The following is a 27,481-nucleotide window of genomic DNA, read 5'->3' on the forward strand; positions in this document are numbered from 1 at the left end:
AAAACTGAATAGATTCCAACTCAGCAGGCACCTAGAGTGCAGGCACTGTAACACTACGAGAACCAGCGCCAGCCTGAACAAATCAGAGGAACTGTGGAGCAAATGAATATTCAATGGTACAATACCAGAAACCTCCAACTGCAGCATGACACTGTGGTTTGGCTTACTGTACCTTCAGGAATTGTGACCAATGAGGAAACCTACTCCAGCCCAAACTCTGCATTTTCTCCCTGCATTACTGTGAACTAAACATACCTATTAATCCCACATAAAGACTCAAAACAGACAGACTGGCTAGAGCTCATAATGGAATGGGGACATTATTGTAATACAACTGGCCAGAGCTTTCCAGGATGTTTATTTTAATATCTGATCATCCCGAGTTAGCTTCCATATTTATAGATTCAAAAAAGTCTTATGCTTCTTGCAGGCTTTTTATTAAAGCAAAGTAGGTCCACTGCTCCTGTAACAGGACTAGGTGACTATTTTAAAACGCACCATCCCCTAACCATTTATTTCTTCAGACACAAGAAACAAACATCTGCCCAGACCCTTGATTCAAAGCTGACAGGCAAAAACAGCTGTCTGTAGAATACTCCAGATGTACGAGATACTTCTGTGGTTCTGGTAACTATCCCAAAAGTTACTGTGGCTGCATAGAAAGCAAGCTGTGGAGTCTGATCTTGTTACAAACCGAAGGCAGTCTGGCTTAGATGTTGAGATCAACAGGAACTGCAGTGAGTTGCATAACTGCACTTTAAGAGAATTTCCCAGCCTGAGGAGGGGGGCCAAGGAAGCCCCCCGCCTGCTTTGTGGCAGCTCGAGAAGGAGCAAGGCCAAGCATCTTCTGAATGTTCTGTGTAAATGGGAGAAAGAAAGACAAGGGGGAGAGGGAGGGGGAGAGAGAGAGAGAGAGACGTATATTACTAAAATGTCATATGATTGAAAGAGCTGGCTGAACAATGGCAACACTTATTAACAACACCAAAGATCTCCCACCATCTTCCCACATCGTTTACTTAAGGCAGGGGCAGGCAAAATATGGCCCATGGGCCAGATCTGTCCTACCAGGCAATTTCATCTGGCCCGTGGGCACCCACTGACTGTATCCCACCTAGCCCTTGCTCCCACCCTTGTCCACAGAAGGACCAGGCCCAGCCCGCACAGCTTCTGGGAAGGACTGCTGCGGCCACTGCTGCAGCTGCCAGGGAACCTGCTCGGCTTCCCTGGCATCCAGCAGCTCCATCTCTCTGCTGCAGCATTCGCTCCAAGTAGCAGGTAGGGAGGTGGTAAGGGGAGAGGGAAGGGGAGCTGTAGCTGGGCGGGAGCACAGAGCATGAGGCTGGCAGGACCGTGGAGTGGGCAGGGTGTGGGTGTGAGGGAGGGTGGGGAATTATGGGGACTCCCCCCGTGGCACAAAGCCCCTGCTGCCGGTGGAAGCAGCAGGTGGCAGGTGCTCAGGGTCCGTGCAAGCGCTGCCACTCTAGCCAGGCCAGCCCGCCTCTATCATGCAGGGCTCCCCATGGTACACATGCAGCTCCTGGCACTCGCGCACCACTGGGGGAAGCCCTGCACGATGGAGCCAGCTGCCTTCCCCACCCCCGTCGTGTAGGTGTTGGGACTCCATTGGGAAGCAGGGGGCAGGGCTCCCCTCCACTTCCGCCAGAGTCCTAGGACCTGCATAGCGGGGAAGCAAGGAAGGCAGCTGGGTCTATCGCACAGGGCTTCCCTTGGTGGCACAGGGAGCTGCACTTGCACCGCAGGGAGCACCACGTGATAAAGGGGAGCCAGTCTGGCTGCACTCCTTGCCACCATGTGCAGCACGGGCTGGAGTCACGCGTCACCAGGTGGCAGCGCCTGCACAGGCCATGAGCGCCCCTGCCTGCTGCTGTTGGCAGTAGGGGCTGCGCACCAGGGGGGAGGGGAGGGGTCCCCATACCCCCCCACCCTCCCTCACACCCCACAAACCCACACTCTACCCCCACATATACACCTACCTCAACATATCCGACCTCCCACACACAGCCACACCCTCACAAACTCCACCTCAACCACACCCCACCATACACACACATCCATCTCCCCCACACAACATACAAATGTAAAACTTTATTTTTGAGTTATTCTGCGATCATCTCTATATATAATACACAAACACAACAAAAATATTTTTTGTAATAAAATTAAAATAAGTTATAGTAGGTGTTTGACTTTTAGTTAGAGGTGCACCGATACATCGGTCCATATCGTATTGGCACCAATAAAAGGAAAACTGACTTTACTGGCAATCGGCCTTTTTTGGTTGATGCGGCCGATAAAGTTGCCGATGAGCGTCATGTGCATGCATGCAGCCGCAACAGCCAGGAGTGCAGCCTGGCAGTGTGGACAGCAGCATCTGGCCAGTAAGTCTGTGGGGGAGAAGGGGGAGGCAGATCGAGGCCCCTGCAGTGAGGAAGGGAGTGGGGCTGGGGCAGGAGCTGCACAGCTGGGGTGGCACAGGACATAGCTGCGGCTCATCTAGGGGGCATCGGGGGGGGCGACTTCTGCCACTGAGCATACCCTGATTCATGTGCAGGACGAGGGTAGACTGCCACTGTGTGCTCAGGGCCGGAGGCTGCGCCAGTCTTTCTGGCAGGGGGGCCTGGGCCCAGGCTGCACTTGGGGCAGATGATGGTGTCACTAGGAGTAGGGGTTACAACAAGTTTTGGGTGGCTGTATCCCCTCCCCCCCCGTAAACCCACTTCCCAGTGCTGCCACCACCTGCCCTACCCGAGCGCAGCCTGGGCCCACACCCCACTGCTAGGAAGAGGCTGGCAGCCTCTGACACTGAGTGTGCAGTGGGCAACCCGCCCTCACGTCCTGTACAGATCTACAGGGCACATGCCCCCCATGCCTCCCCCAGAGATGTGCACAACAGCAAGAGCCACACATCCCCTCCCCACCCTCCCCGACAAGCCACGGCTCCATCCCGCCCCAGCTGTGCAGCATCTGCCCCTCCCCCTGCCCCAGCCCCTCTGTCACCACAGGGAACTGTCAAAGGGTGGGGCTAACACTGCAGCCCTTAACAAAACTCATTAAGTGGCCCTCCAGCCAAAATGATTGCCCACCCCTGGGTTAAGGTGTGTGATATACCTGTATTCAGGCACAAAGGCCAGGAAACAATATAACCCACCCAGTCAAGTCTACTTATGCAACACTCATATCTGCAGTGCGTTTCCCTACCAAACATCTTATTGCTAAAGGAACATTTCAATTTAGGACTGTGGTTCAGTTCCCCCTTCAGCTATATAACCCATTAAACCAGTGGACAGGGACAGGATTCTCGTTGCGGACAGTAGATATTGCATGTTTTGTTTTCTATGCGTAAGCTTTTAAAATTCTCTTTCCAATTCCACTTTAAGGCACATGTAGACGTCTGCTCACAGACACAACAGCAGACCTGCTTTACTGTTTCACATTCCTGAAACCAGTGTCAAGAGAAGGTCTCTCCTTGGACCTGAGGATCTGCAAACCAGAAAGAAAGGGTCTGACATAACACAATTAGAACTGGGGCAGTGACTTAGCAACCAGGAAAAGCTGTTGGGTTCAAACCAGAAATCTGGGTATGAACCAAGAACACAGACAGGAACAGGGCAGTATAAACAAGAAAAAACAGCGCAGAAATGGAAACCTAGTAACAAGAAATTTCCTCTTCTGCATTTCTGCTTGTCTGCTGCATTTAAGTATTTGAAAACCCTGATTCAATGCAAACACACTCATGTCTGTGGAACATGAAGGGTGAAAAAATATATCAAGAAACTACATCCATAAATTCATTTAAGACCTACAGCAAAACTCCAAGTTTCAAGGTTTTATGCAAAGCGCTGTTAAAGAAAAGCTACTTAATTTCTTTAGTCACAACACCAGATTGTAGTAGGAGCATGGACTGAAGCAAAGGGCTGCCTCAGTGCAGTGGAGGAGAAACAGGAATGTCTGAACATGCACAGAACAAGAGAGAACAAAAGGACTGCATAACCCCACCACCACCACCACCAGCCCCACTCCCATCCCTACCATGGCTCAGCCCCATGTATTCCAGCTGCTCAGGAAACTCTGACTGCTGGGAGGAGGGATGAGCCTTTTCAGAAGTCTGTCAGGTAGAAACTTGATAGATCCTGACTTTTTCTACTGAGAAAAACCCATGGGGAATCCCCCACCACACCACCAGAGCTACTAACTCAACTCTGCACACCAAAATTAGGAGTTGCTTTGAGATAGATTCTTCAAGGAAAAGTTCAGCCCACACACAAATGAATGTGTTATAAGCAGGGATCCTAGTTTTCTCCAATTTAAAAAAATCCCCAATTTCAGTTTTTTAAAAAAAGTAACCCCAAATCCACATTTTTCCATAATTAAACTGAAACACCACTACATATGTCTATATATTAGTGGTGTTTCATGTTAATCACAGAACAATGTAGATTTAGGGTTACTTTTTTTAAACTGAAAATTGGGGATTTTTTTTTAAATCAGAGAAAACCAGGATCTTTTGTTATAAGCAATGAAAAAAGGAAGTGGGTGAAGGGAGAGGGGAAAGGGTGAAAGGGAACATCATTGGCTTTATACCACCTGTTAATGACAAGCACTTTTGATGCAATACAAGTAAAATACACCGTAGTTTAACTGACAGTCAACACTGCTGATGACCCCTTAAGCAGACCAACAGCCCCTGCCTGAATCATATCCTTTGGTGGGGCAACAGCCGGGCAAAGGGCACATTTAGAAGTGTTATGTCACCTTAGAAGCAAGGTATCTGGACAGACAGACAATAATGATATTTAGCTGAGAGAAGCTCCCTCTTGTGGTTTGCTTCTCATCAAGCTCCCTGCACAAGAGATTGACAAACCTCTGCTTTATCAAGAGAGATAACAGTAGGGGGTGCTACAGATTCACAATCAGAATACATTGACAGTTACCTGGGATCTGGGGTTGAAGCATCAAAGCCATGACAGGTCAGGAGCCAAGTAGTACACTGTCCTGACTCTTGTCAACATCAGCACTGACCCCACATGTCCTAGCTCAGCGATTCCTAATTAGAGGATGCTGCAGGGTGGCATGCAATGTTAGCACTGCTAGGTGTGCAAACATGATTCACACGACAAACTGGGAGATTTCAAACAGAATCCATAGCATCAGAAACATTCTGACCTGTTGCCGTCTTTCCAAATTCTTTGCAACAGAAAAATTGCTCTATTATTTTCCCACTGTCAAAACATGGGTGAAAACTAAGAGTTGGCATTTTCTGAGGGGTTTCTGCATCAAAAAGGTTGAAAACCACTGTTCTAGCTGCTCAGACACTTTGGCTGCTGGGAGTGGGGATGATGAGTGCTAACAGGCACTTAGGCAGACAAACCTAAGCTTACTGAGTTGACAATTAGCTTACTCTAGCCAAGGTTTCTCCACTTCCAGTTTCCAATCTTCTTTCCATAACTGGAACGAACCTCACAGCATGCTAAATGCAAAATGGCTTTCACCAAACAACTTTGAGAACTAAGATGGCCCTGAACACTGATGTTGGAGCCAGGGATACAGACAGCCTGATCAAATGGGTGTCCACAACACAGAATAGAGAAGCTTGGTCTGCAAGAAAGACTCCATGGGGAAGCACTCAGCAGCCAGGAACAATACTGCATGTTCATGCAATACAGCCTCTGGCCTATCTGTGTTTCTTTGAATTCTCTCCACTTCACAATCACGACTGAGAGAAAAGATGCCATTTCTGCCTTCTACTTGAAACCCTGAAGAGGCTTCAGAGGAAGGAGGCAACAACTGGGCTCCCTACCCAACCATCAGGACGTGTGGGAAAGTTCACTCTCTCTCTCTCCTTTCCCTGTCTGCAACGGTAATAATAGCTGGCACCCTCTCACACACAGAGCACTCTCGGAGTGAAAAGGCCTAATCTGCAGCTCAGGCTTGTGTGAAAAGGAAATTAAGAACTGGCAAACATCTGAGCAATAAAGGTTTATTAGTTTCCACACAAACAGTACAGGTGAAGGCTCTTAGTGCTTGGGTAAGGGATGAGGGAAGCAGAGGATGTAAACCTGACATTCCTCATCACACTGATTTCAGCAGCAGACTTTCCCAGCAGATTGAGCAGCTCAAGGACCATTAAAAAGCCTCTCCCAGCAGGACTCCTCTCTCCAAACAGGAAGGCAGAAGGAACTACGGACAGGATTTACGTGCCAAAGGGAGATGGGAACAGCGCAAAGGAAGTTACTCATGGCAAGTTGGATACTTCAGGAGATGTTGGCCCCAGGTCACAGACAATATGGATTCCAGCCAGTGCTTGAAGTGTTTATCACCATCCACGTGCCTGAAGACTATTATCCTACAGGCTTCAGTGAAGAATACTTATGCTGTTACTCACCCTCCCCACCACGAAGTAATGTCTGTTTGAATTAGCAACAATTTATCAACCCACTCCCCAAAAACAGTGTTTCTGTTAAACCCAGCAGAGTTCAAACTCTAGCATTCTTCACCACATATCCCCCATAAGAACCTGGGAGATACTGTACTTCTTCCCATAAGTCAATTCCAGGGACCCCACATCTTTGGAAGGTCCCTATCAAGGCCACTGCTATTCTGGACATTCAAGGATCCTTCTACCCTGGGCTCCCCAGTTTTCTTCCTTTCAGGGTGTAGTCACAGCTTCAGCTGAGAAGCTCCTTAACAGAGAAGTCACTCACCAGATTCTCTACTTGCTGCCTGGTCCTCTCTGTGAGCAGTGCAGCTCTTCTCACCTGCTGCACAGAAGTGGCAACAGAAACCCTCCCTACCCCACCCCTTCTCCGTTCCTCTGGGATAGCAAGGATCTTCAAGACCTGACCCTGCCAGTATATTCTTTAATGTACATAATGAGTCTTGGGTTATGAAACTCATCTATAACACCAAGATCCTGAACATAAAAACATATGCATGGTACCTTTGGTAACCATCTCTCTACTTCCTCCAATTCCCATGCCCCTTCTCACCTCCCACCCATAGGTACTCCCAAGTACTGCAGTGATTTGAAGCTTATTTTAATAGTGATAAAGCCAAAAGCAACCCTAGCAGATTAAAGTAGGCGGCTCCCAGAAGCCCACTTTTAGGCATGAGGGCAGCCCCACCTTGCAGCCAGCTCCAAACATCACTAACTGAAAAGGTGGCCTAGTTCAAAGCTAACAGTCTCCCCGCTAACAGTCTCCCCTAAAAGAAGAGGCAAGCTGCTTTGTCAGGGTCTCACACATTCTACTGCTTTTCCTAGCACAAACTAATGCCAAATCCCTAGCAACCCCCTTCACCTTCAAGGCTTCATTTCCCCCTCTACAAGGTTGTGCTAACAACACTTACACAGCCCTGCAACCCATTTTGAGATGTACAAAGCAAATGCACTCAACAATGTTATATACAGCTCAGCAATGTATGTTAGAATATAAAATGGAACAAGTACCTCTTAGTGCTGGGAACAGCATGCATGTCAGCTCTACAAAGGTAGAAATAGGCTTAACAGAGTCTGCAACCTAAGAAGATACTGAGTTGAAACACCCTCTCCAAGGCAGTGTGGAAGACCCTTCCTGTAATTTTATACTGAAGGCTTGTTCAGGCCCAACCACTTCAACGCCTCTCATAAAAGCTTTTTTGTTCTTGGCCACTCATTTCATTCTTCTGCTACTGTTTCAAATCTAGAAGCCAGAAATGCACAGGACTGAAGTTAACCACAAGATTTTTCTTGGGAACAAAAAAAAAAAAACAACAAAAACCAGCTGCCTTGGGATGTTTAGCAGCTAAAATCCCCAAATTACCCAATTACTGCAGAGCAACCTTACAGTCAGAGCAGTTTAGTTTTGCTTTGACAGCTTACAATCTCCAGGGCCTAAAAGCAAATAATACATGGCTTTCAAAACAGAAAGGCACAGATCCACAGTGTAACAGTTTGATGGCAAGGAGAGTTCCCCCACTATACTGTGCTATCTGCTAAACCAGGGGGTGGCAACCCGCAGCATGCATGCCAGCTCATGGCATGCCAAGGCTTAGCATACAAGACTTGGGGAAGGGGCCGAGGCTGCACTGCCACAACAAGGATTGGGTTCCTTGCGGCTCCCCAGGTGCAAGCCAACATCTTACAAGTTGAGGTTGAAGCATTTTCTACTCCTACTTCTCCAGGCCCCAAAATATTGCCAACACCGGTGCTGGACCATCAGCGCAAGAAACAGCCTAAAAGCCTCCCAGGGGATGAAAGAAAAACTACAAAAGAACCTAAACAAGCCACTCAATCTTTTCAGCACAGTGCTTGCTGCTCCAGTTTCAGGCTGGGAAAAAACACTGGATGAGAACTGCAATGGCTGACAGCATGCAATAAAAGTCTGTGGAGGTACTGGCTTTAGCCAACCTGTTTGCCTCGCTTCTCTGGGTAGGACTGGATGCACATCTGATCCAATGCAGGTTCTTGCTATGGAAGGAATAGCAAGAACCTGATTCATTAACAGGAGTTTCAAGGATAAAGGAACTGTCCTTCTATTATTAAGCCACATCACCAAGGCCATCCTGACCCCTCTGTCAGAAGCTGGCACAAGTCATTTCCTTTGTTGACCTGCTTAAGGCTAAGTCCCTTGGCACCTCCACAGGAAAAGCAAGAGATCTGCAGGTCAAGGAAAAATAAGCAGCAAGCATTCAGGAAGTGAATCAAAGCAAGAGGAAAGATAAATATAGAGAAGCAGCCCATTTATTCGCAGCTAAGTGTATCAATATCAACCCAACCCCTATCATCTATTAACCTCTCCTCACTCCCAAGAGAAAATCTGACAAGCAGAGTATATTTCCAAAAGCATTTTGAGCCCCACCAGTCTTTGCCAACACTTCATACTTACAGTCACACCTCGCAGCTCTTTGTCAGTTTAACTGCTTTTTCACCCATAGTCCTGCCTCAGTGCCTCACAGCTGCTGAAATGCTGGCATCAACAGCTTAGGCAGCACAGGGTTTTCCAAACCACAAAGAAATGCTTTCCATTTTCAAAACTGAAGTTTCTCCTTGTGCCTGAACGGGCTGCAAGGGCTTGTGGAGGATTTGCAGTCCAGAATGGTGTCCTACTGACTTTGTCTAGCGTGACTTTTCCCATCAGCCACCATCCTTGAGCATTGGCTCCATCCATCTCCAACTGGGAACAGACTATACTCTAATGGGAAAGGCATGTTTTCAGCTCACCAGAGAGAGGGTAATGACAGAATAAGACACTTCAAGCAAAATGAAGTTTTCATAGATTTCATAGACATTAGGGCTGGAAGGGACCTCGGGAGATCAAAGTTTTGACCCAAGACTCTTCATTTTCAGCTGTATTCTGGATGCAGATTGGCCTTTTAGGGCACTCAGACATAGTTTCATAGTTAGCAGGGTCGGAAGGGATCTGAACAGATCATCAAGTCTGACCCCCTGCCATGGCAGGAAAGAGTACTGGGGTCAAACAACCCCAGCAAGGTGTTCATCTAGCCTCCTCTTATAGACCCCCAAGGTAGCAGCCAGCACCACTTCTCTTGGAAGTTGGTTCCAGATCCTAGCCGCCCTGACCGTGAAGTAGCGCCTCCTGATATCTAGTCTGAATCTACCCTTTGCCAGCTTTTGACCATTATTTCTAGTCACTCCTGGTAGTGCTTGGGGGAACAGGGACTCCCCCAGTGCCTGCTAGCCCCCTCTGACTAGTTTGTAACAGGCCACTAGATCCCCCCTCAGCCTTCTCTTGTGGAGGCTGAATAGTTTCAGGTCCCGCAGCCTCTCCTCGTAGGGCCTGCCCTGCTGCCCTCTGATCAGGCGAGTGGCCCTCCTCTGGACCCTCTCCATGCTGGCCACATCCCTCCTGAAGTGTGGCGCCCAGAACTGGACGCAGTACTCCAGCTCCGGCCTGACCAGTGCCGCATAGAGGGGGAGGATCACCTCCTTGGACCTGCCTGAGATGCATCTGTGGATGCATGACACAGTGCAGTTGGCCTTCCTGACTGCATCCCCACACTTCCGGCCCATGTTCATCTTGGCATCAATGATGACTCCAAGATCCTTTTCTGCCTCTGCACTGACAAGAAGAGAGTTCCCCAGCCTGTAGGTATGGTGCTAGTTCTTCCTTCCCAGGTGCATCACCTTGCACTTGTCAGTATTGAATCCCATCCTATTCTCATCCACCCAACCCTGTAACCTGTAATCTTACAGTAAATGTAAAATGGAAGTATTTTTCCTTCCTGACATTACTGCAGATGTATGTTTTAATAAGTCATTTTCCTTTCCAGGCCTGGAAGTCAGTCAAGTCAGCAACCTGTCTGCTGCGGAAGGCAGATCCTGTCTATCTGCAAAGGTCCTAGGACAGAAGCGATACTATGGCTGAAGCAATTTTCTCTGAATCGGTTCAAGTATCCCAAAGTGCTTCTCGTGGGGTGAGATAAGAGCACATACGATATTACCCTTCCCTGAACCACATTTTCTTGTTAGGTTAAGTTCACAGCAATTGGAGGCTAATATGAAAACTCTCAAACAACTCAAGGTCAAAGACACAATAAACACTGATCAGTAGTCACTTGCTACTTCTTACTAGGTGATAGAAAAAAGCTTTACCCATTCCTCACTCACAGGAAGCAATGCAGCACACTCACCTGCCGGATAGACATAGTGCAGAGTATATAAAGGAAGATAAAGGAGCAGTCAGTGTAATCCTCCCCCAGCAGGTTGCGGTGGGACAAACCCTGAATGTAGGAGAGAGGGATAAAGGGGAGTTTTGCAACCACTCGTCCATCAAATCTGAAAGAGAACAGAGGACTTGATTTGAGATGGTAATCACATATCCCAGTCTAGGGATGGGCTTCACACTGGAACACCAGAATGAATACCTTAAATGGAAAAGGTTACCAAGACAAAACCCACCACCATATACACCAAGCCAAAAAGACTAACAGACAGGACTAATGCGTGCACAATGTCCACAGGGTTGGCATTACAGCAGCAGCCATCTGATGGACTAGGCGGGCCTGTCAGATGTTGCTTTAGAATGACAAAGAAATAGTGCCTCCTCAGGGCAGATTTATAAGTGACTGGATTGCAGCTCAACCAGCCAAGCTTTGCAAATCATAGATTAATTTAGCAATCACAATCCTCAAGTATCAACTTCTGCTATTAAAACCCAAATCAAGCAGATTTGTCTCCAGAAAGATGCTAGCATTTAACTCAAGAGCTGGACAACTACCATCCAACTGTAGTGCAGTTACTGTAAATTGATGAACTTTTGCATCTTGAAAATGGAGGCACAGCCAAAAGCAAACCAAAAAACAACTTTCTACTTTTACCAGAGTTGTTATGTGTGTCAGTTACCAAAAGAAATATGTGAGAGTGTCTTGGAGAGCTCCTACAGAAGCAGGGGACACGTTATATTCCTAGATGCCTCTGAAACTCCGTTCTTTGGAAAGTTTTCAATTCCACATTCCAAAAAGCTAGGCAAAGTTTAATGTGGATAGACTGTCAAGAATCTGTTGCTGTACACCCCTCCCAAATCAGCCTACCTCAGGAGGAAATGTGTGCATCATACTTCATCAGCATGTGCTAAATTTGAAGTTATTTTCTCCTCGTGCACTGATTTTCTAACAGGTGTTTTTGGTTTCAAGAATTCCTAAATGAGCCCTCTTTCCTGTGGAGATGCATTCACACAGCTATGGACTTAACACATGCCAATTTTGCTTACATCCTACAAGCAGTTTGGCAGAAGGACTAGGAAAGGATGTTTATCTCTCAGTAATGGCCCCTAGTGTTTTAGACGTGTGTGTTATTGCCACTGTGAGAATGAAGTGCATCGCAGAGGTGGTATGCAGAGGTACTCACTCTCTCTTCAAGCAGATAACCTAAGTTTTAAAGGCTATAATGAGAACATTATCAGCTAGTGGTGAAAAGTGCAAAGGTGGGGGGATTCAGAAGTGGCTAGAATGAGATGCTAGTAGCAGGAGAGCATCAAGGAGCACAGCAAATTTCTTCAACACATCCCATCTGTCAGGATCCCCAGTCTATATGCAACTGTAGGTCTCCTTACTCCTAGTCAACAACCTGCAAAGAGATTATTCCGTATGACTGTTCACTCAGCTACTGCTCTTCAATGTGATATTTAATCCAACTCTTAGCATTTAATCCAACTTTCCTGATACTCATCCCTCCCATCCCTGGACTGTTACATATCCCATGTTCAATAGCATAGAATAGCAGGGGCTGCCCAGCTAGTTACCATAGTAAGTACAGCTCTCTGAATACACTGCCTGCTGAGCTTTCTGGAGGAGTCAAATACTTGGCCATGGAATTTCTTATATGCATTTATTATCACATAGGAACCCAGCCCAGCCTACGAAGCACATGTCTGAAGGTATAAATACCATATTCTGTTCAAGTGAACCCCCATCGCTATCATCCATAAAGCTGTAAGATAGATAAAGCTGTAAAGCTGAGCAAAGGGGAGAAAAGTAGAATAGTGAAGAAGGGGTGACATTTCCAAGTGCAAATTACTGTTTTTTTTCTGCTTTCTGCTGCTTTATCCAGAACACCTGTGAAGAAAGCTAAGTAACAGTGACCTCTCTCATGACTTGAGAGTCCTCCTAGATAAAATGACTTAACAATGCTCTCCCCAAACCACCATGTCAGTTTGTACCTTTGTGTTTAAACCAGTCATTTTAAGGAAAGGTGCTTATTTTAAAATTTGATGGCAGAGAAATCTGAAGTCATCTTCCTGCAGATGTAAAAGCAGAAAAAAAACCCAACAGAATCTTCAGGGGCAGAATGCACCCCTTTATGTCAGTGGATGATAGGCCTGATTCTGTCCCTGACTCCACAACAAGGCTGAAATTGCCCTATAACCAGCTCAAAACAAAGGACTGTCCTTGGCAGAACTTTTCTAGATGCTGGAATTTATGCCTAGACTTTCGCATACATATAGCTGGGCTACATTTCACCTGTAGCAGGACACTAGGAGAGGGAAAACTTGAAGAATTCCTCTCATTTGTACCACAGTAACCATAACAGGCATTATCAACTATGGGATGAGTTCCTGCCCTGAAGTTACATCCCTCTCTCCCCAAAGTACAGTGTCTCCTAAAGCTTTGCATAGGCATCTGGGCTGACTTGCAGCTTAGGAAGTGCCATGGTCAGGTAAGGAAAGTGGATTTATGGATCACATCATAAAGACTGTTGAGCAAAGGGCATTATTAGAACCACAAAAGAAAACAGTGGCAAAAACCACTACAACCAATAAGGAGTTGTAGCTGGCAACATCTCTTATCACCTCCCCCATATAACCAAGCAGAGAGGGACAGAATGATTAATGATCAATTAATGTACTGCAAGCCAGTCCCATGACTGGTAGCATCAGGATTATGGAATGGAATCAATCAGTGCTGTCTTCCCTGGGGTGATGGAAGGGGGAAGCAGTAGTTTTGTAGTCCCACCAAGAAAAATGTAGTTAGCTCTAGCATTGAGCTATTAAAAATAAGAATGTGCAAAGCAAATAATCTGACACTATCTAGACGTATGAAAAAGGTGCCTATCTGAACACTAACCAGCCTACATCAACTCCTTTTTAAGAGTTTTAAATTAACTCACATTCCCATAGGCAATGTGTAGAGGGGGCACATGCCCCCCCTGAGATTGGCCCTCACCGCCTGGAGAGTGGGGAACACTGACCAGTGGCCCCCTGAAAAGCTCCGGTAGCACTTCTGGGGTCGGCAATTGGCCACTGGGGGGAGCCCCCCACCTCTGGTCAGCAATCAGCCACTGGGGGAGCCCTACAGTCAGGAGGCACCAATCCCCCATGTACATTCCTACCTTTTTTCAATGAGGTTCTTTGAACTGCCCTGAAGTTACACTCCTCACTGTGAGAGCCCTAGGGTCAGCACTGTCACAGAAAATGGAGTGCCATGTACTGCAACACCATAGAGAAGCAGGAAGATGTGTGTAATGGGTTCAAGCACAATTCAAGTCAGGGCCTTAGGATTCTGTCACCAAGTTGCTGTGCAACCTTGGACAAGTCATTTAAGATGCATCTCTTCTCTCCTACAGCTTCACTTAAAATGGGGATGACTCAAGGCCCTGTGCATCCCACAAACTGGAACCAAATTAGGTTCCTTGTGTCTGTACCACTCTGGTGGAAATCCAATAGTGCTTCAGACCAGTTAGAAACTGAGGTTCTACTAAAGTAACTAAGAGAATGAACGGGGAATTAACACAATAGCAATGGCATTATTAAATTAGCCCCACATTTTCATTACTTTGCTTCAGACAGAACTATGTGAACAATGGCTTCTGCATCAAAGAGGTTGTCCATAAGTAAGGTGGATGTTTGGGTGCCCAAGAAGGAACAAAAGTCAGGTTGGGGATGCAGCATAAACTTATTCCCTGGTTGTTGTTGTTGTTTTTTTTTACTGATGACTCCTTTAATTATCTATTACCCTCTATTCTTTAAGCTCCAGATTCATCAGTCAACTGATCTATTTGCATCTCAAAGCTAGTGTTTCGGGCTGTTTGCAGCCTCTGGAATACTATTCATTTCAAGGCTGAGCTCACATTCAAGGCTCTTCTGCAACCATGAGGGCTGGAACTATTTTTTTCCTTGAATAAATGCTGATTCCAGGTCTTTTCCAACCTGGGAATACCTGGATCCAGGGAGACTGCCCATATCTAAGGGGTGCTAAGACATTTGGATTGAACAGCACATTGATGCCCAGAAATAAGAAAACAAGAGAGTTGGGCAATTATTGCAATCAAGTACTACACAGGTCTCACCCAGTTTAGCTTGCAGCAGGATAGAATCAAAATGAAGCAACATTTCATCCCTTCTGCAGGTCTTCAATTAATTTCCTTTAAAAATCTTGAAATAATAAAGCCTATCTTGTATCCCCATAGAGAGCCATACAGCAACTGGTACAATACTTCCTGGGCACTTCATCCACCCTGCAGAGAAGATAATATGGCCCCAAGGTGACAGTAGTCCATCTGATGTCTACTGAGCCACTCTGAACTAGTGAAATTCATCCTGGTCATGTTTTCTAGAGCAACAAGCATACTAAAATTGCTGGCAAATTTGGCCTGGAGAGAAGCATTACATGCAATGCTCCATCTTGGAGCTGGGCAGAAATAAAAAGAAAAGGATAACATGTTCACTTTAAAGGCTTTTTTTTAAGAGGCCCCTAAGAGTTGATACTTACATGGAATTGAACATTCCCATCAGTGCAGTAAAGCAAAAGCCAATTGCAAACATGGACTTCATTCGAACCTGCAACCAGAAAGGTTAAAGCTATCCATTATCAACAGTTTACAGAGGGAAAAATGAGACTAGAAATTAAAACAAAAAAAGGAGAATTCCCACAGTTAGGGAACACGGGCTTAATTTCTTAAGAAAAGGTTTAGTGCAGCATCCTCAGGATCTGAAGAAAAAGCAAACCTTCATCTCAGCCTTTCAGTCTATCTGTGAGGAGATCAGACAGAACTTCTCTGAGAAGTAAAGGCATCTCCTAAGATTGTGAGCAGTCATTAGAGACATCTGGTTGCAAAAAGCCACCATTAGGGCTTACAGGAAGAAGGGAGAACTCAAAGAATTATCCTGTTAACCAAGAGGTGATCAAACCTATGGTAAGCAGGAGGCTGCATAGCCAGCACTGTGGTATAAAAATAATAAAACCTGGGGCTTACCTGAAAAGTTGGGTAAACAAATGGAAGTCATGAATACCAATTCTATTCTGGAGTCACCATGAAGAAGCATTACCAGGAGTGACTAGGAATAATGGTAACAAGCTGGCAGAGGGTAGATTTAAGCTAGATATCAGGAGGTGCTACTTCACGGTCAGGGCAGCTAGGATCTGGAACCAACTTCCAAGAGAAGTGGTGCTGGCTTCTACCCTGGAGGTCTTTAAGAGGAGGCTAGATGTACACTTTGCTGGGATAGTTTGACCCCAGTACTCTTTCCTGCCATGGCAGGGGCCCAGACTCGATTATCTGCTCAGGTCCCTTCCGACCCTACAAACTATGAAACTAAGTAGAGGTTGGAAGCAGTAAATGCATGAGGTTTAGTGGGGTAATTAGTGCAGAATTCTATGGGCCATGCAAAAGCCCACAGTTGTTAGAGGTACAACCCATACAGACATGCTATTATGAACAGTAGTCATCTGTACTCCACGGGATGGCAATTAAGGATCATCCTACAGCTCTTGGAATTGGGAACTGCCCTTAATTCACAGTTTTCTTACCATAGACAAGTCCCTATTGTTGTTTTTCAGTTTTTCTTCTTGCCTCTCTGAAAAGTAATGAAGAACAGAGGTTATTGTAGGCCACGCCAATCCAAAACCCAGAGAGGTTTCACTTCCAAGAAAGCTCAGGTTTCCTGCTCTTTAAGGCAACAGTAGTTCCAAGACAGTCTGCCTATGTACGCAGACATTACAGACTGATGAACAATTGGCTTCAGGCAATCAGAGCAACATGCAGCACAGCAGGCATTAAAAAATACCATAGGAAGGCTAGAGTCAAACCTTGAGCCCTTCTGAAGGCAATGTGCAGAATTTCAAGACTGCCGATTCAGACAAAAGGTACCACAATATAAGAACATAGCTAAAAATATTACCTCTGTATTGCATATCTGACGGAGTGTCAACCTGATTAGAATTTTTATGGGAACAGTCCCAACCACAGTAAAATGTACTAAGTTAACAAGGATTTTATCATGAAGGTGTTAATGGCAACTTAAAATTTTAAATTACTCCGAGAGCTGCTCTTACATATGATTAAAATCCTACTGTTTGTGCTTAATGAATTGGGCACATCTCAAGAACTCTTCACAGAAGAACGACATTCTCTCTCACCCATTTCTAGCATGTGACAAAGCAGCTTGTTGCCCACAGAAGCTCATGCCTCTCTGATCTAGTCAGTCTGTAAGGTGCCACCAGCTCTATCTTCCACCTAAATTTTCTCTGGAATATTTAAGTAAAACACTATTAACCTGTTACAAAAAACATTTTTTTGAAACATTGTTTACCCTTCCAAAAAAGATACCACAAACTCCAAACTTTGGAATCAAATGGGCCACATCAAAATTTTAGAGGGAGTTATTTGCTACCCTTGTTCAGAAGAGCTGCCTTAAGTTACGCCAAGATTACCCAATGGAACAATGATGTTTTTTCATATCTACTTCTGATACCACATCCCCTTACCAGCTTTGCTCCACTCAGATATACCACATAGATCTAGAAGACTAGTCTACGCAAGCAGGGAATATGGAGCTTTAATATGGATGGGAAGACCAAGAAAAATTGAAGGGGCAAGAAAGAAAAGACGCTGGAGAAGGACAGTGGGTATTTTTCCCCTCAAGCATCAGAACAAAAGACTTCTATAGCATGGCTCTTTTGTGGGGTAGCTACACCAAGGGAGCCTTTTAAATGCTAAAGTTAAAAGTTCTTAAATACAGGGAGCTGTAACGGAAAGTGTTAACTGAAATAATAGCAACACCTTTATTGAATGCTTATGAATAATGCTACAATTTTAGTACAATAACTATTAATGAATTTCACAGCAGAACTGTGGGCTAAACAGTATCTACAGAATAGTTACTAATTCATGTAGTTTTAAGTATGCTGCCAAACCTCAGAACCAAGCAAAACCTACAAGTTCATTTTCCTACAGAGGTGTGTTGCCTCACATAAGCTATAGTTTGGGAGTTACCGGACACATTTTTAGAGAAGAACACCTCTGGATGAACTACACTCCTTATTAGGCAATGCAGTCTCCCATCTGAATGTACCATGGGGTGGTAGGGCAAATTAAACTACATAAAATGATTTACTAAATTAGATACAATTTTCCAAGATTTCAGTTTTTTCCAAGTGCAGTTTCTGAGATGTGCATAACTGCAACAACAAAACCACAGTCTTGCCAATAACCACCCCCCCCCACCCCCCATCCTGCTTTTAGTTCCTTGGGACTTATTGGAACTTAGATTTTCATACTAGGCCTGGAAAGGCATTATCATTAACGATACACCATGTTTCTGCAATACTCCAATCCAGAAACACTGTGGGTACACATCTACACCTCAGCCTTGGTGCCACTGAACATAACCAGTCCTACTTGTGCCGCTGCCCCCCACCCCCGTGCCGCCCCCTCCCCCAGCATGTGCCTGACCTGGGAATGCAGCTCTGAAGCCCCTCTGGGGTGCCCCAATTTGTATACTCAAACATGTCAAACAGATCTTGAGAGTGGCTGCAGGAAGGCACATAGAAGGCTTCACAGCTGCCTTTTTGAGGTATCAAAATTATATGAAGCTGGAGTTAAAGTCCAACGTGTACATTAGTAACTTAAGGGTAAAGAAAAGAAACAACAAAAAATAAAAGTATCCAAAAACAGGTATTATTAGCCCAACTAATGGCAAAAATAAAATTAAACATAGAAGCACAAATTCAGTCCAAATACCCTTAACCATGTCATAAAGAAAAGAATATTAAAATCTGACTTCGAAAAAATAGGTTTCATACTAGGCTTGGACCCAAACTTCAATATAACATTATTCCATGGTGACTACACTGCAGCCACAAGCTCTGAGGAATAGTGGCTGGTAACAGTTGAGGCTATAGGGGCAGATCAGGGAATCAAGTAAGACGTTCTGGGCAACAAATAGTATGTGTCGGAATACCAGTGCTACTGTGTTTGTCTAAACTCAGTCTAGGCAGCACAGAAACTAGGTTTCCTTGTGATATACTCTTAATAGTCCCAGGGAAAAAGGAAAAAGTTGGGAGTGAAGATACTCCATCTTCATTTCTGGAGTATCACATATCTCCTACAGTTCTTACCTATTTTCTTTTTTTGCTGTCGGCCTGCTGATTCAGTTATTGTTTCCTTCTTCTTCTCCACTGCAAAGCGCAAGGAAAATATTGAATCACTTTCACATAACCAACCTAATTAAGTTACTGACCGTTTTCCTTTCCCAGATGGAAATATAACCAAAACCTCCAAAATAGAGGCAGGAAGAGAAAGGAAGTAATCCGATACTGACACTGTAGTAGTTAGTATCTAACCTATCACATAACTATCATAAGTGGTTAGTAGGACCATGAAGACCAGGAAGCGATTGTAAGCACTGATCCTAGATGAGGGACAGGGAAATTTCAAAACACCAAACTTTAAAGCTGACCAGAGACAAGCTCATTACACTGTTAACCAAGTGATCAAGTACCATTTTGGCTCCAACAGCCTTGGCTGATTTGTCATAATGAGTTGTACTTTTGATTCAGCAAGTGTGATGAAAAGAGCTTTACAAGGAAAGCTCTGACCCCAGCCATCTACAGTGGGAAGTAAAACACAAGGTGGCCTGTGTTCTTTTATATCCCCTTTTTGTAGGCAGGCATTCCCAGGTGAAGTGCTGCCCCAGCAGCCTGACACAACCTGTTCCATTCTTGTTCATCTTCCATTTAGGACCGAAACGTTTTCAAAATCTTAAAGTACAACCACTCCAAAATAAATGGCAAGTCTAAATTTAGTTACAACAGCCACCAGAAAGCCAGCCTAGACAGGAGACTCCAAAGACATCTGCAAGCAGCATGCAGTATTACTGCAGGCAAAGTCAACAGATGTTCACAAAGCTGAGAGCTGACCTGATGAGTTTATGCTGTGACCCGCAACTGTGCTTTTCAAACTACAAATGGAATTGTAATTGTAGCATATGGGTTTTGGACATGTATTTATTCAAATTTTAGGGAACGTATTGCTCTTGATCCATATGTAAAGACTTCCCAAAGCTTTGGTGAAAAACTCTATAACGAAGGCACCCTTGCCCGACATTCTCAGAAAGCAAAAGCCAAGTTTTAGTTTAAGGCTTATCTAGCCAACTTTGTGATATTAAGATAGGTAGATGAAGGCATGGGGTGCAGCCTAATGAGCAATAAGGGCCCACTTTGAATCACATACTGGTTCCTTGCATATCTTAGCATTTTTACTTTACCAATAAACCCCATTATTGACCCTGGTTGGCTCTACAGAATCAGCTTTAGAAGCTTAGGCACCAAAGATTTCTTCCTTACATTTCACTTACATCTCACCAGCCCCTCAGACACCAACTCCATTTTAGCATCAGAATCATTAACCCAGGTGATAGCCGAAGCAAAATCTGTAATGCTGGAAGGGTGGGTTGGCATGCAACAGAAAACAATGTTGCAACCTATAAGCCAATCATACAGTATTGCAAAGAAGTACCAACTAAAGGTACACTGATACATTGGTCCGATATTGGATCAGTACTGAGATAAAGAAAATTGGCTGCATTGGAAATTGGCCTGATGGGACCAATAATTTGGCCAATAAATGCCTGTGCATGCATGCAGCCATGGCGCAGCACCCAGGCAGCTATGAGCAGAGTCCTGCAGCATGGAGAGCTGCGTGCAGCTGGTAAGTCCATTGTGGTGGAAGAGGAGGGGGGAAGGAAGGGATGTAGGGGGGTGCAGATCAAGGACCCCCATGGTGAAGGAGAGAGTTGGCAGGGGCTGCCCAGCCAAGACAGGGCAGGGGACGGAGCTGTGGCTCATCAGAGGGAGGGGGGGCACTCCTGCTGCTGCACGCACCTCAGGAGTCCCGGGAGTGGGGCATGCAGTATGTGCCCCCAGATCAGCACAGGGTGAAAAGAGGTGTGCGGGCTGCAGCTGTGGGCTGCAGCCGGGGCGGCATCAGGCTCTTCTTGGTTGGGCCAGGGCTTGGGGCGGGGGCTACAGAGGGGGCTGCAGTCACCCCAAATTTTGCCATAGCTGTGCTCCCAGTGCTGCCACCACTGTGTGCCCAGCACAGCCCCAGCTCAACACCCCATCCCCACCCACACACCAGGAAGAACTGGGGCTGCGTCAGGTGTGCAGCAGCAGTGCTGGGAGCAGGGCGACAGCAAAATTTAGGGTGGCTGCAGCCCCCTTCCTAGTGCTGCTGGTCCCCGTTCTGAGACCCACCCCCTCCAAGAAGAGCCCAGCGCAACCCTGGCTCCAGCCCACAGCAGCAACCCACCCCAAGCAGATCCAGATGGCAACACCCCCATGCCCTCCTGGGGTGTACACAGCACCAGAAGCTGCCCTCCCCCACCCCCAATAAGCTCCATCCCGCACGCTGCCCTGTCATGGTGGAGCAGCACCTGCCACTGCCCCCTCCCTCCCTCACTGCAGGGGACCTTGATCTGCCCCCATTCACCCCTTCCCTCCCCATTCCCCATTCCCCATCCACCACAACGAACTTACCAGCTGCATGCAGCTGTACTGGAAATTGGATCGGAATCGGCCAATATGCCTCCTTAAAAATCGGCTATTGGTATTCGCCCCCAAAATCTCTATTAGTACACCCCTGGTACCAACCCAGGCACACGTATTCATCTGCTCCTAATGTACTGAAGGGGTTACAAGTGAGGTGTACTAGTCAATAAAACAACTATTCCTCAGGTGAACAGACCAGGAGCTTATGCAAGTTTGCTCAGCAAGGCCATGGGAAGAATATAAAGCCCTGAACAATACAATTTCTTCAGAAGTTATTGTCATTGCAGCCACACTCCAAGATCATGCAACTTTACCACTGCCACATTACCAGACTTACACCTTGCAACCTTTGCATGATCAGTTCTGAGGCAGGCTTGTGTGATTTAGCACAAGTGTGTTTATGGAGAAAGATTCAGGAAGGCATTATAATAGCCAACTTTTCTACCTTTAAGACATACTGCAAGTCTAATTTGTTTTCTCAAGCCACAAGAGATTGATAAGACTGGCAGGAGCACTTACTAATCTCAAATGTGGTTTTTCCTGGTATGGATATGGAGATTAATGGTGGCGGGGCAGTCTATTTCACAGATTCTCTATTCAAGAGTTGCTACTGCCTGACTAGGACCACACAAGTGCTCCTTTTTAAAAGGATGCATAGATAATCTTTAACAAACACTAATCAACTCTGAAATTTTACCTCATGCATTTTGTTCTCACATTTCCCTCTAGATATCATAACTACAAAATTAGCAACTAGTTACCACCTGCATATATGTCCCAAGTTGACCACAGCTTTGAGATAACCTTGAAACACTGCAAGTCTTTCTACGACTCTCAAGTAATCAGAGATTAGTTCATACCAGTTTCTTGCCTATCTCACAGCATCCAAGCCAGCAGCTGTACAGAGAAACAAAATAATTCTGTTTACCTAAAGTCCTCACTGATTCAGTGTAATGTTTTCATCTGTCTGTTCCTATACAGCTATAAATTACAGCAGTTTGACTCCATTTATACCAGTGTAAGACCAGCCAGACAAAATGGCTACAGTAGTTCAGCAGACATGCTTCTGAGCAGCAAATCACTGTTCCCTGGCCCATCTTTAATAAAATTTAATTATACATCTGTCCACTGCCTAAAACATTACTATTAATCTTCTGCTGGAATGTTAGTTACTTTGTTAACTTACAGTCCTGGGCCTATGCCTTCCTTCCCTCTAGACTTTTGCCAGAACTCCATCAGCTGGGGTCTAAAGAGCTGCAATCCCATGGAAATCCAAGAAAAGCTCCTGGTATTGACAGCTACATCAACAGGCCTGCCCATTTATTAGTAAGGCTTGATTCACACAGGGGAGGCCTGGAATAAACAATACCAGCAAAATACACAGTTGTGTTAGATTAATCTGTGTCCACATTTTGCCTTTCCATGACTGTAAAACACTCATGGGGCAGACATGAACCATATTTCATCCATGGCTATTCTGCTTTCTCTAGGATTCTGTCTACATGGGAAAGGTTCTGCAAAGCAAGGCAGAGTGTGAATTCTGCAGTAGATCCACTGTGGAAGCAAGCCCTTACTGAGGGAACTAGCATAGAGTATGTATAGGGCAAGCTTGAAAGCTCAGCTCACTTAACTTGGTGCTTTGGCTCCCCACCATTAACTTCTATTTTGTGCCTTATGATTTCTTGCTCTCTTCTTCCCTCCATCTCCATCACTCATTTCCTTTCCCCCTCTTACTGCACTGGAGTCACCTCTCCATTCATTTCCTAGTCTCTTTGAGTCCTCCCTAGATAAAGAAGATGCACCAGAATAACTACAATCCATTTGCAGACAGAGGTAGTTAGCAATATTAGTCTAGAGACAGGCAGAAGACAGGGTAGAATGGCACCTTCTAGACTAAGTAATTCAGACAGGCGTAAGCTTTCACTACCAATAGTTTACTTCATCAGAGGCTATGAATCAAAGCATCTGTAAGGTGCCAGCCTTCTCCAAACCATTTCAAAAACAGGTTTTTCATTTGCACTGGTGCAACTTCTGTATGTTGGTCTCAACTGAATCAAGATGTTTACCTCCCCACAGAACAGAACTACACTGTCCATGCTGTCAGGTCCTCAAGAACTCTAGGGTGAAGCGAAGAATCCTACAAGCAAAAAGGACACAAGGAACATCTTGCAGAAAGAAGACCCTAATGTGAAAGCTCCTGAAGCAGGACAGGATGAGCAAATAAGTAGCAGCACATTATTGATTTAAAAGGCACTTACATTTTTTGCTCTGTTTTTCCACTTCAGCTTTTAGTCTTTTGTATTTGTCTGTTCTGTAAACTAGCACCCATGTTATACCTGAAAAAAAAAAAAAATCACACAAAATCAGTAGGTAGGTTAAATGCTCTTAAGACAAATACAAATGACTGTTACTTTTGCAATGACTTGGTGAAGTCTATGCAAAGCACACTGCAACACAGTAAAATAGAACCCTGTAAAACACCATGGAGCCACTCAGCTGTTCTCCTTTAAGCTTTCCTTTTCTATGATGCCTTCAAAAACTTAAGTTAAGCTGGTGCACTGAAACTGCCAGCAATCCTGCTGACTGAGACAGTCTCTCTTTTTTTTCTGCTCCCCATTTATCCATATTCCCTGTACTCTCCATATTCACCCGTTTCCTGTTTTCAATTCTACATTTTTGGAGCAGGGAGTTGTGTGCATCTTTTTATTTCCTCTTTTCACTTTTCACTGCAAAAAGGAGCAATGGAACAGGCTAAGAGTTCCTTCACAATACACCAACACAAATAATTATAAATTGTAGGGCACAGAAATAGAGATATGTAGGGAAGAGATCTAAGATCATCCAGCCTACCCCTTGCACTGAGGCACAATAAATCATACTTATGCCATACCTTGCAGGTATTTGTCTAAAGTAGGTGGCATAGCCTGTGGGCTAGATCTAGCTTGTGGAGGTCCCTACAGATCCAGAAGTCTGTGAGGGGCAGGGAAGTGATGGCAGTGTTAACTGTCACAGCTTTGGGTGATGCCACTATTCCCCTGATGCCAAATTTCTAGACCTCCCAGCAATCCTCAACAGTCATGGGGAGCCCCATGGACCAAATGACCGGCATGCAGGGGTGTCTTACAGCTGGATCTGCTGTGTAGGGTCTGGGCCAGCATGCAGGATAGCTCTGAAGCTGGATCTGGTGCATAGGGCTGGTCTGGCACACCAAGTCACACCTACGGACCAACCCTGCACTGTATCCAGCCTGCAAACCAACTCTATTCACAGGATCCAGCTTGTGGTCTGATCCCATACTATTCATCCAACATGCAGGGCCAGATGGGTTGAGCGCTACTGGTATAAAGTGCTCTTAACACCTCCTGGAAAGGAGATTCCACAACTTACAGGCAGCCTGCTCCAGTCCTTCACCACCAAAACTATTATAAAGGGTTTTTTTCTTAATATTAACATGAAATTAACTTCCTTTTCTCCTTCCTCTAGAGCCTATGTAGAACAATTGCTCATAGTCCTCTTCTATAGTGACCTTTTAAATTTTGGAAGATTTATGTTTTACCCTTTCTTCTCTCCAAATTAAGAGAAACCCAGTTCCTTAAAACTGTCCTCTTAAGTTATGCTTTCTAAACCTCTTGACATTGTTCTAAGAAAAGCATAGGGAAATGAGTTCAGAGGAAAACAAAGTGTGGACATATGATTCTCCTGTTAATACAAACCAAAATGAGATTCCGCTTTTTTGCAAATGCATTACATTATTGACTCATTTCATCTTGAAATCTATTTTACAGAGCTTTTACTGTCATACTTCAGACAAGATAGTTATTTCTCATTCTGCATTTGTACATTTGATTTTTTTTTCTCCACTTGAAAGTCTTTTTATTTAATTCTACCCTGCCATTTTTAAACCATCTTTTCAATTTGCCAGGGTTATTTTGAATTCTGATCCTGTCCTCCCAGATACTTGCAATTCCCCCACCTGCATACTATCATTTTCAAATTGCACAGGAGTAGTCCTATTCATCCTCCAAATCATACATGAAAATACTGAAAACTGGACACAGGACAAACCCTTGTCAGACCCCACATCAAACATCTTCCCAGTTTGATAGTGAACCAGTGATAACTACTCTGATAGTGATTCTTTTCAAACAGCTGTGCACTCACACTACAGCAATTCCATCTATACCAGAATCCCCTAGTTTGCTTATGAGAATGTTACGTGAAAGTCTTAAAAGCCTTACTGAAGATAAGAGGCATCACATTTTCTGCACCCCACTTATCCATGAGACCAGTTACCCAGTCACAAAAAAACTGAACTAGTTTGACACAACCTCTACTTGACACGGCATACTGTCATCTTATCTTCTATTTGTAAATGTATTGACTGATGATGTGTTCCAGAATCTCTCCAGGAATCTAAACTGGACTCAGTGATCTAGATCTCCCACCTTCTTTTTTAAAGAGGAAGATACTATATTCATTCTTCCCCAGTTCTCTGGGACACACCTATCCTTAATGAGTTTTCAAAAACAGCTGCTAACTTGTTCACAGCTTACTGCAAATAGTTCCTTACAAAATGCAGTGAATTTCTTCAGGCTTAAACACTCCTTAAGTGAATTTAGATGTGTTCATGTTGTTCTTTCCCTGTTTTGGGATGCAAGCTTTCTCCTTACTAACTTTTATTCTGTAAGGTCACAATTTTATTTTTCTGTGGGAAGAGCAAAGCAAGGAAAACACTGAATTCCAGTTTTCTCTGCCTTTGCTATTATGAACACTTCTTCCCCATTTCGTAACGGACCTATCCATTGCCTTGGTTCCCTGGCTCTCAGAACATCTTGGGCACTACTTCTCAACCTTTTTTGTAACAAGACCAATCTGCAAACATTGATGACCAGTCCCAACTCTGTAAATAGATTAGGTAGAAAACAGCCCCCCAGCCCTGCTGATGCCCCTCACTCCTGACCTGCTGCCCCTCTCCCCCTATGTGTGGGACATGAGGGGGCCCTATACAACCCCTCACAGGCTGGAACTCTGCCAGCCTGCAAGGAAAAAGCCAGTTTCCCAGCAATTTCTCCTTTAAAGAAGACTCCATTTTAAAAAGTTTGTCTGCCACCCTTTCATACATTCTTGTGATGCACTTTTGTGTCATGACCTGCAGGTTGAGAAACGCTGCTCTAGAGCAGTGGTCTCCAAACTTTTTTGATCGCGCACCCCTATCAGTAAAAAATTTTTGAGCACACCCCCCCAATACGTGTCGCAATACGCTGAAAGCAAATGAATGAGTGAACTGTCAACCCCTCTGCGTTGTGGAACTCCCACTCCTTCCTCAGGATACCTCAGGTACCATACGTGACACGTGACCATCTAACATACCGACTGAGTGAAGTGCCAGCATCAATCTGTATATTAAGTATTAGTAATACTTAATTTTTCTTATTTAGATAAAAATAAATATAAATAGAAGTTCTAATATTTTCTTTCCGCAGTCCAATGCATCATCTTGTGCACCCCACTTTGGAGACCACTGCTCTAGGGAACACCCGCTTCCTGCCTTGTGCGTCCCTGAAAAGGTGTGACATTTCGGACCTCGCCCTTTCCACCCTGGGGACCTGCTACATACTCCAATGAAACCAGGATAGAAGCCAGCTCTAGACTTGTTACACGTTTGCAAGCACTAACTTTACAGCTGGTTGGCATTTTGGATAGCTTGAGACCTTTTTGTGGTGCAAGAAGTACTCTGCATATGTGACCTGCCTGCATTTACTGCACAACTGACCCACGAATAGCGCAGTAAGTGTAACACGTAGCAGAGGCCTTAATCACGCGCCCTAACTCTCGCTCGGCGCCCGGCCCCGCCGGCCTGCTGGACCGGAAATGGGGCAGAGTCGGGGAACGCGGAGCCAGACACAGAGCTGCAGCGAGCGCCGCAGCCCCTGCCAGGAGCCGGACCGGCGCGGCGCGCTCACCCTCGGCCAGCAGCGCAGTGCACACGGAGATGAAGACGATGAGGAGCGTGTCAGCAAACATGGTGCTCATGGTGCCCCAAACCCGGAAGACGCCCCGGCCGGAAGCAGGCACTCACATGCCGTGCAGTAGCCGGCTCCGCGCTCCGGAAGTCAGTGGCGCTCACTTCCGGCAACAAAACAGGGCCGCCCAATCGGACGCCCGCGTCCCTCCAGGGTGCAGGGCCGAACAGGCGGTG

The 27,481-nt window shown here is 45.4% G+C and overlaps 1 protein-coding gene across 1 annotated transcript; it reads right to left on the bottom strand.

Moving 5' to 3' along the window:
* Positions 1-338: 338 nt before the first annotated feature.
* TMCO1 (transmembrane and coiled-coil domains 1) lies at positions 339-27,401 on the bottom strand. The gene is made up of 7 exons (XM_090046732.1): positions 27,246-27,401; positions 23,541-23,618; positions 18,853-18,912; positions 16,264-16,310; positions 15,226-15,293; positions 10,651-10,795; positions 339-856 (listed from the first exon to the last, which is right to left on the bottom strand). Exons 1-7 carry the CDS (start codon positions 27,313-27,315, stop codon positions 758-760), a joined length of 567 nt encoding a protein of 188 aa, XP_089902858.1. The 5' UTR covers positions 27,316-27,401; the 3' UTR covers positions 339-757.
* Positions 27,402-27,481: the final 80 nt, after the last annotated feature.

This window comes from Crocodylus siamensis, chromosome 5 (assembly GCF_052110815.1).
Source record: "Crocodylus siamensis isolate JL-2025a chromosome 5, ASM5211081v1, whole genome shotgun sequence".
Taxonomy (NCBI): domain Eukaryota; kingdom Metazoa; phylum Chordata; order Crocodylia; family Crocodylidae; genus Crocodylus; species Crocodylus siamensis.

Bases quoted from the DNA above. Each gene is read 5' to 3' on its own strand.
- TMCO1 (XM_090046732.1), bottom strand. From the start codon at position 27,315: ATGAGCACCATGTTTGCTGACACGCTCCTCATCGTCTTCATCTCCGTG. The intron at 23,619-27,245 runs GTGAGCGCGCCG...TTTTTTTTTCAG, and splicing joins CACTGCGCTGCTGGCCGAGG to GTATAACATGGGTGCTAGTT. The intron at 857-10,650 runs GTGAGTGTGCTG...CCATTTACACAG, and splicing joins GCACTATGTCTATCCGGCAG to AACATTCAGAAGATGCTTGG.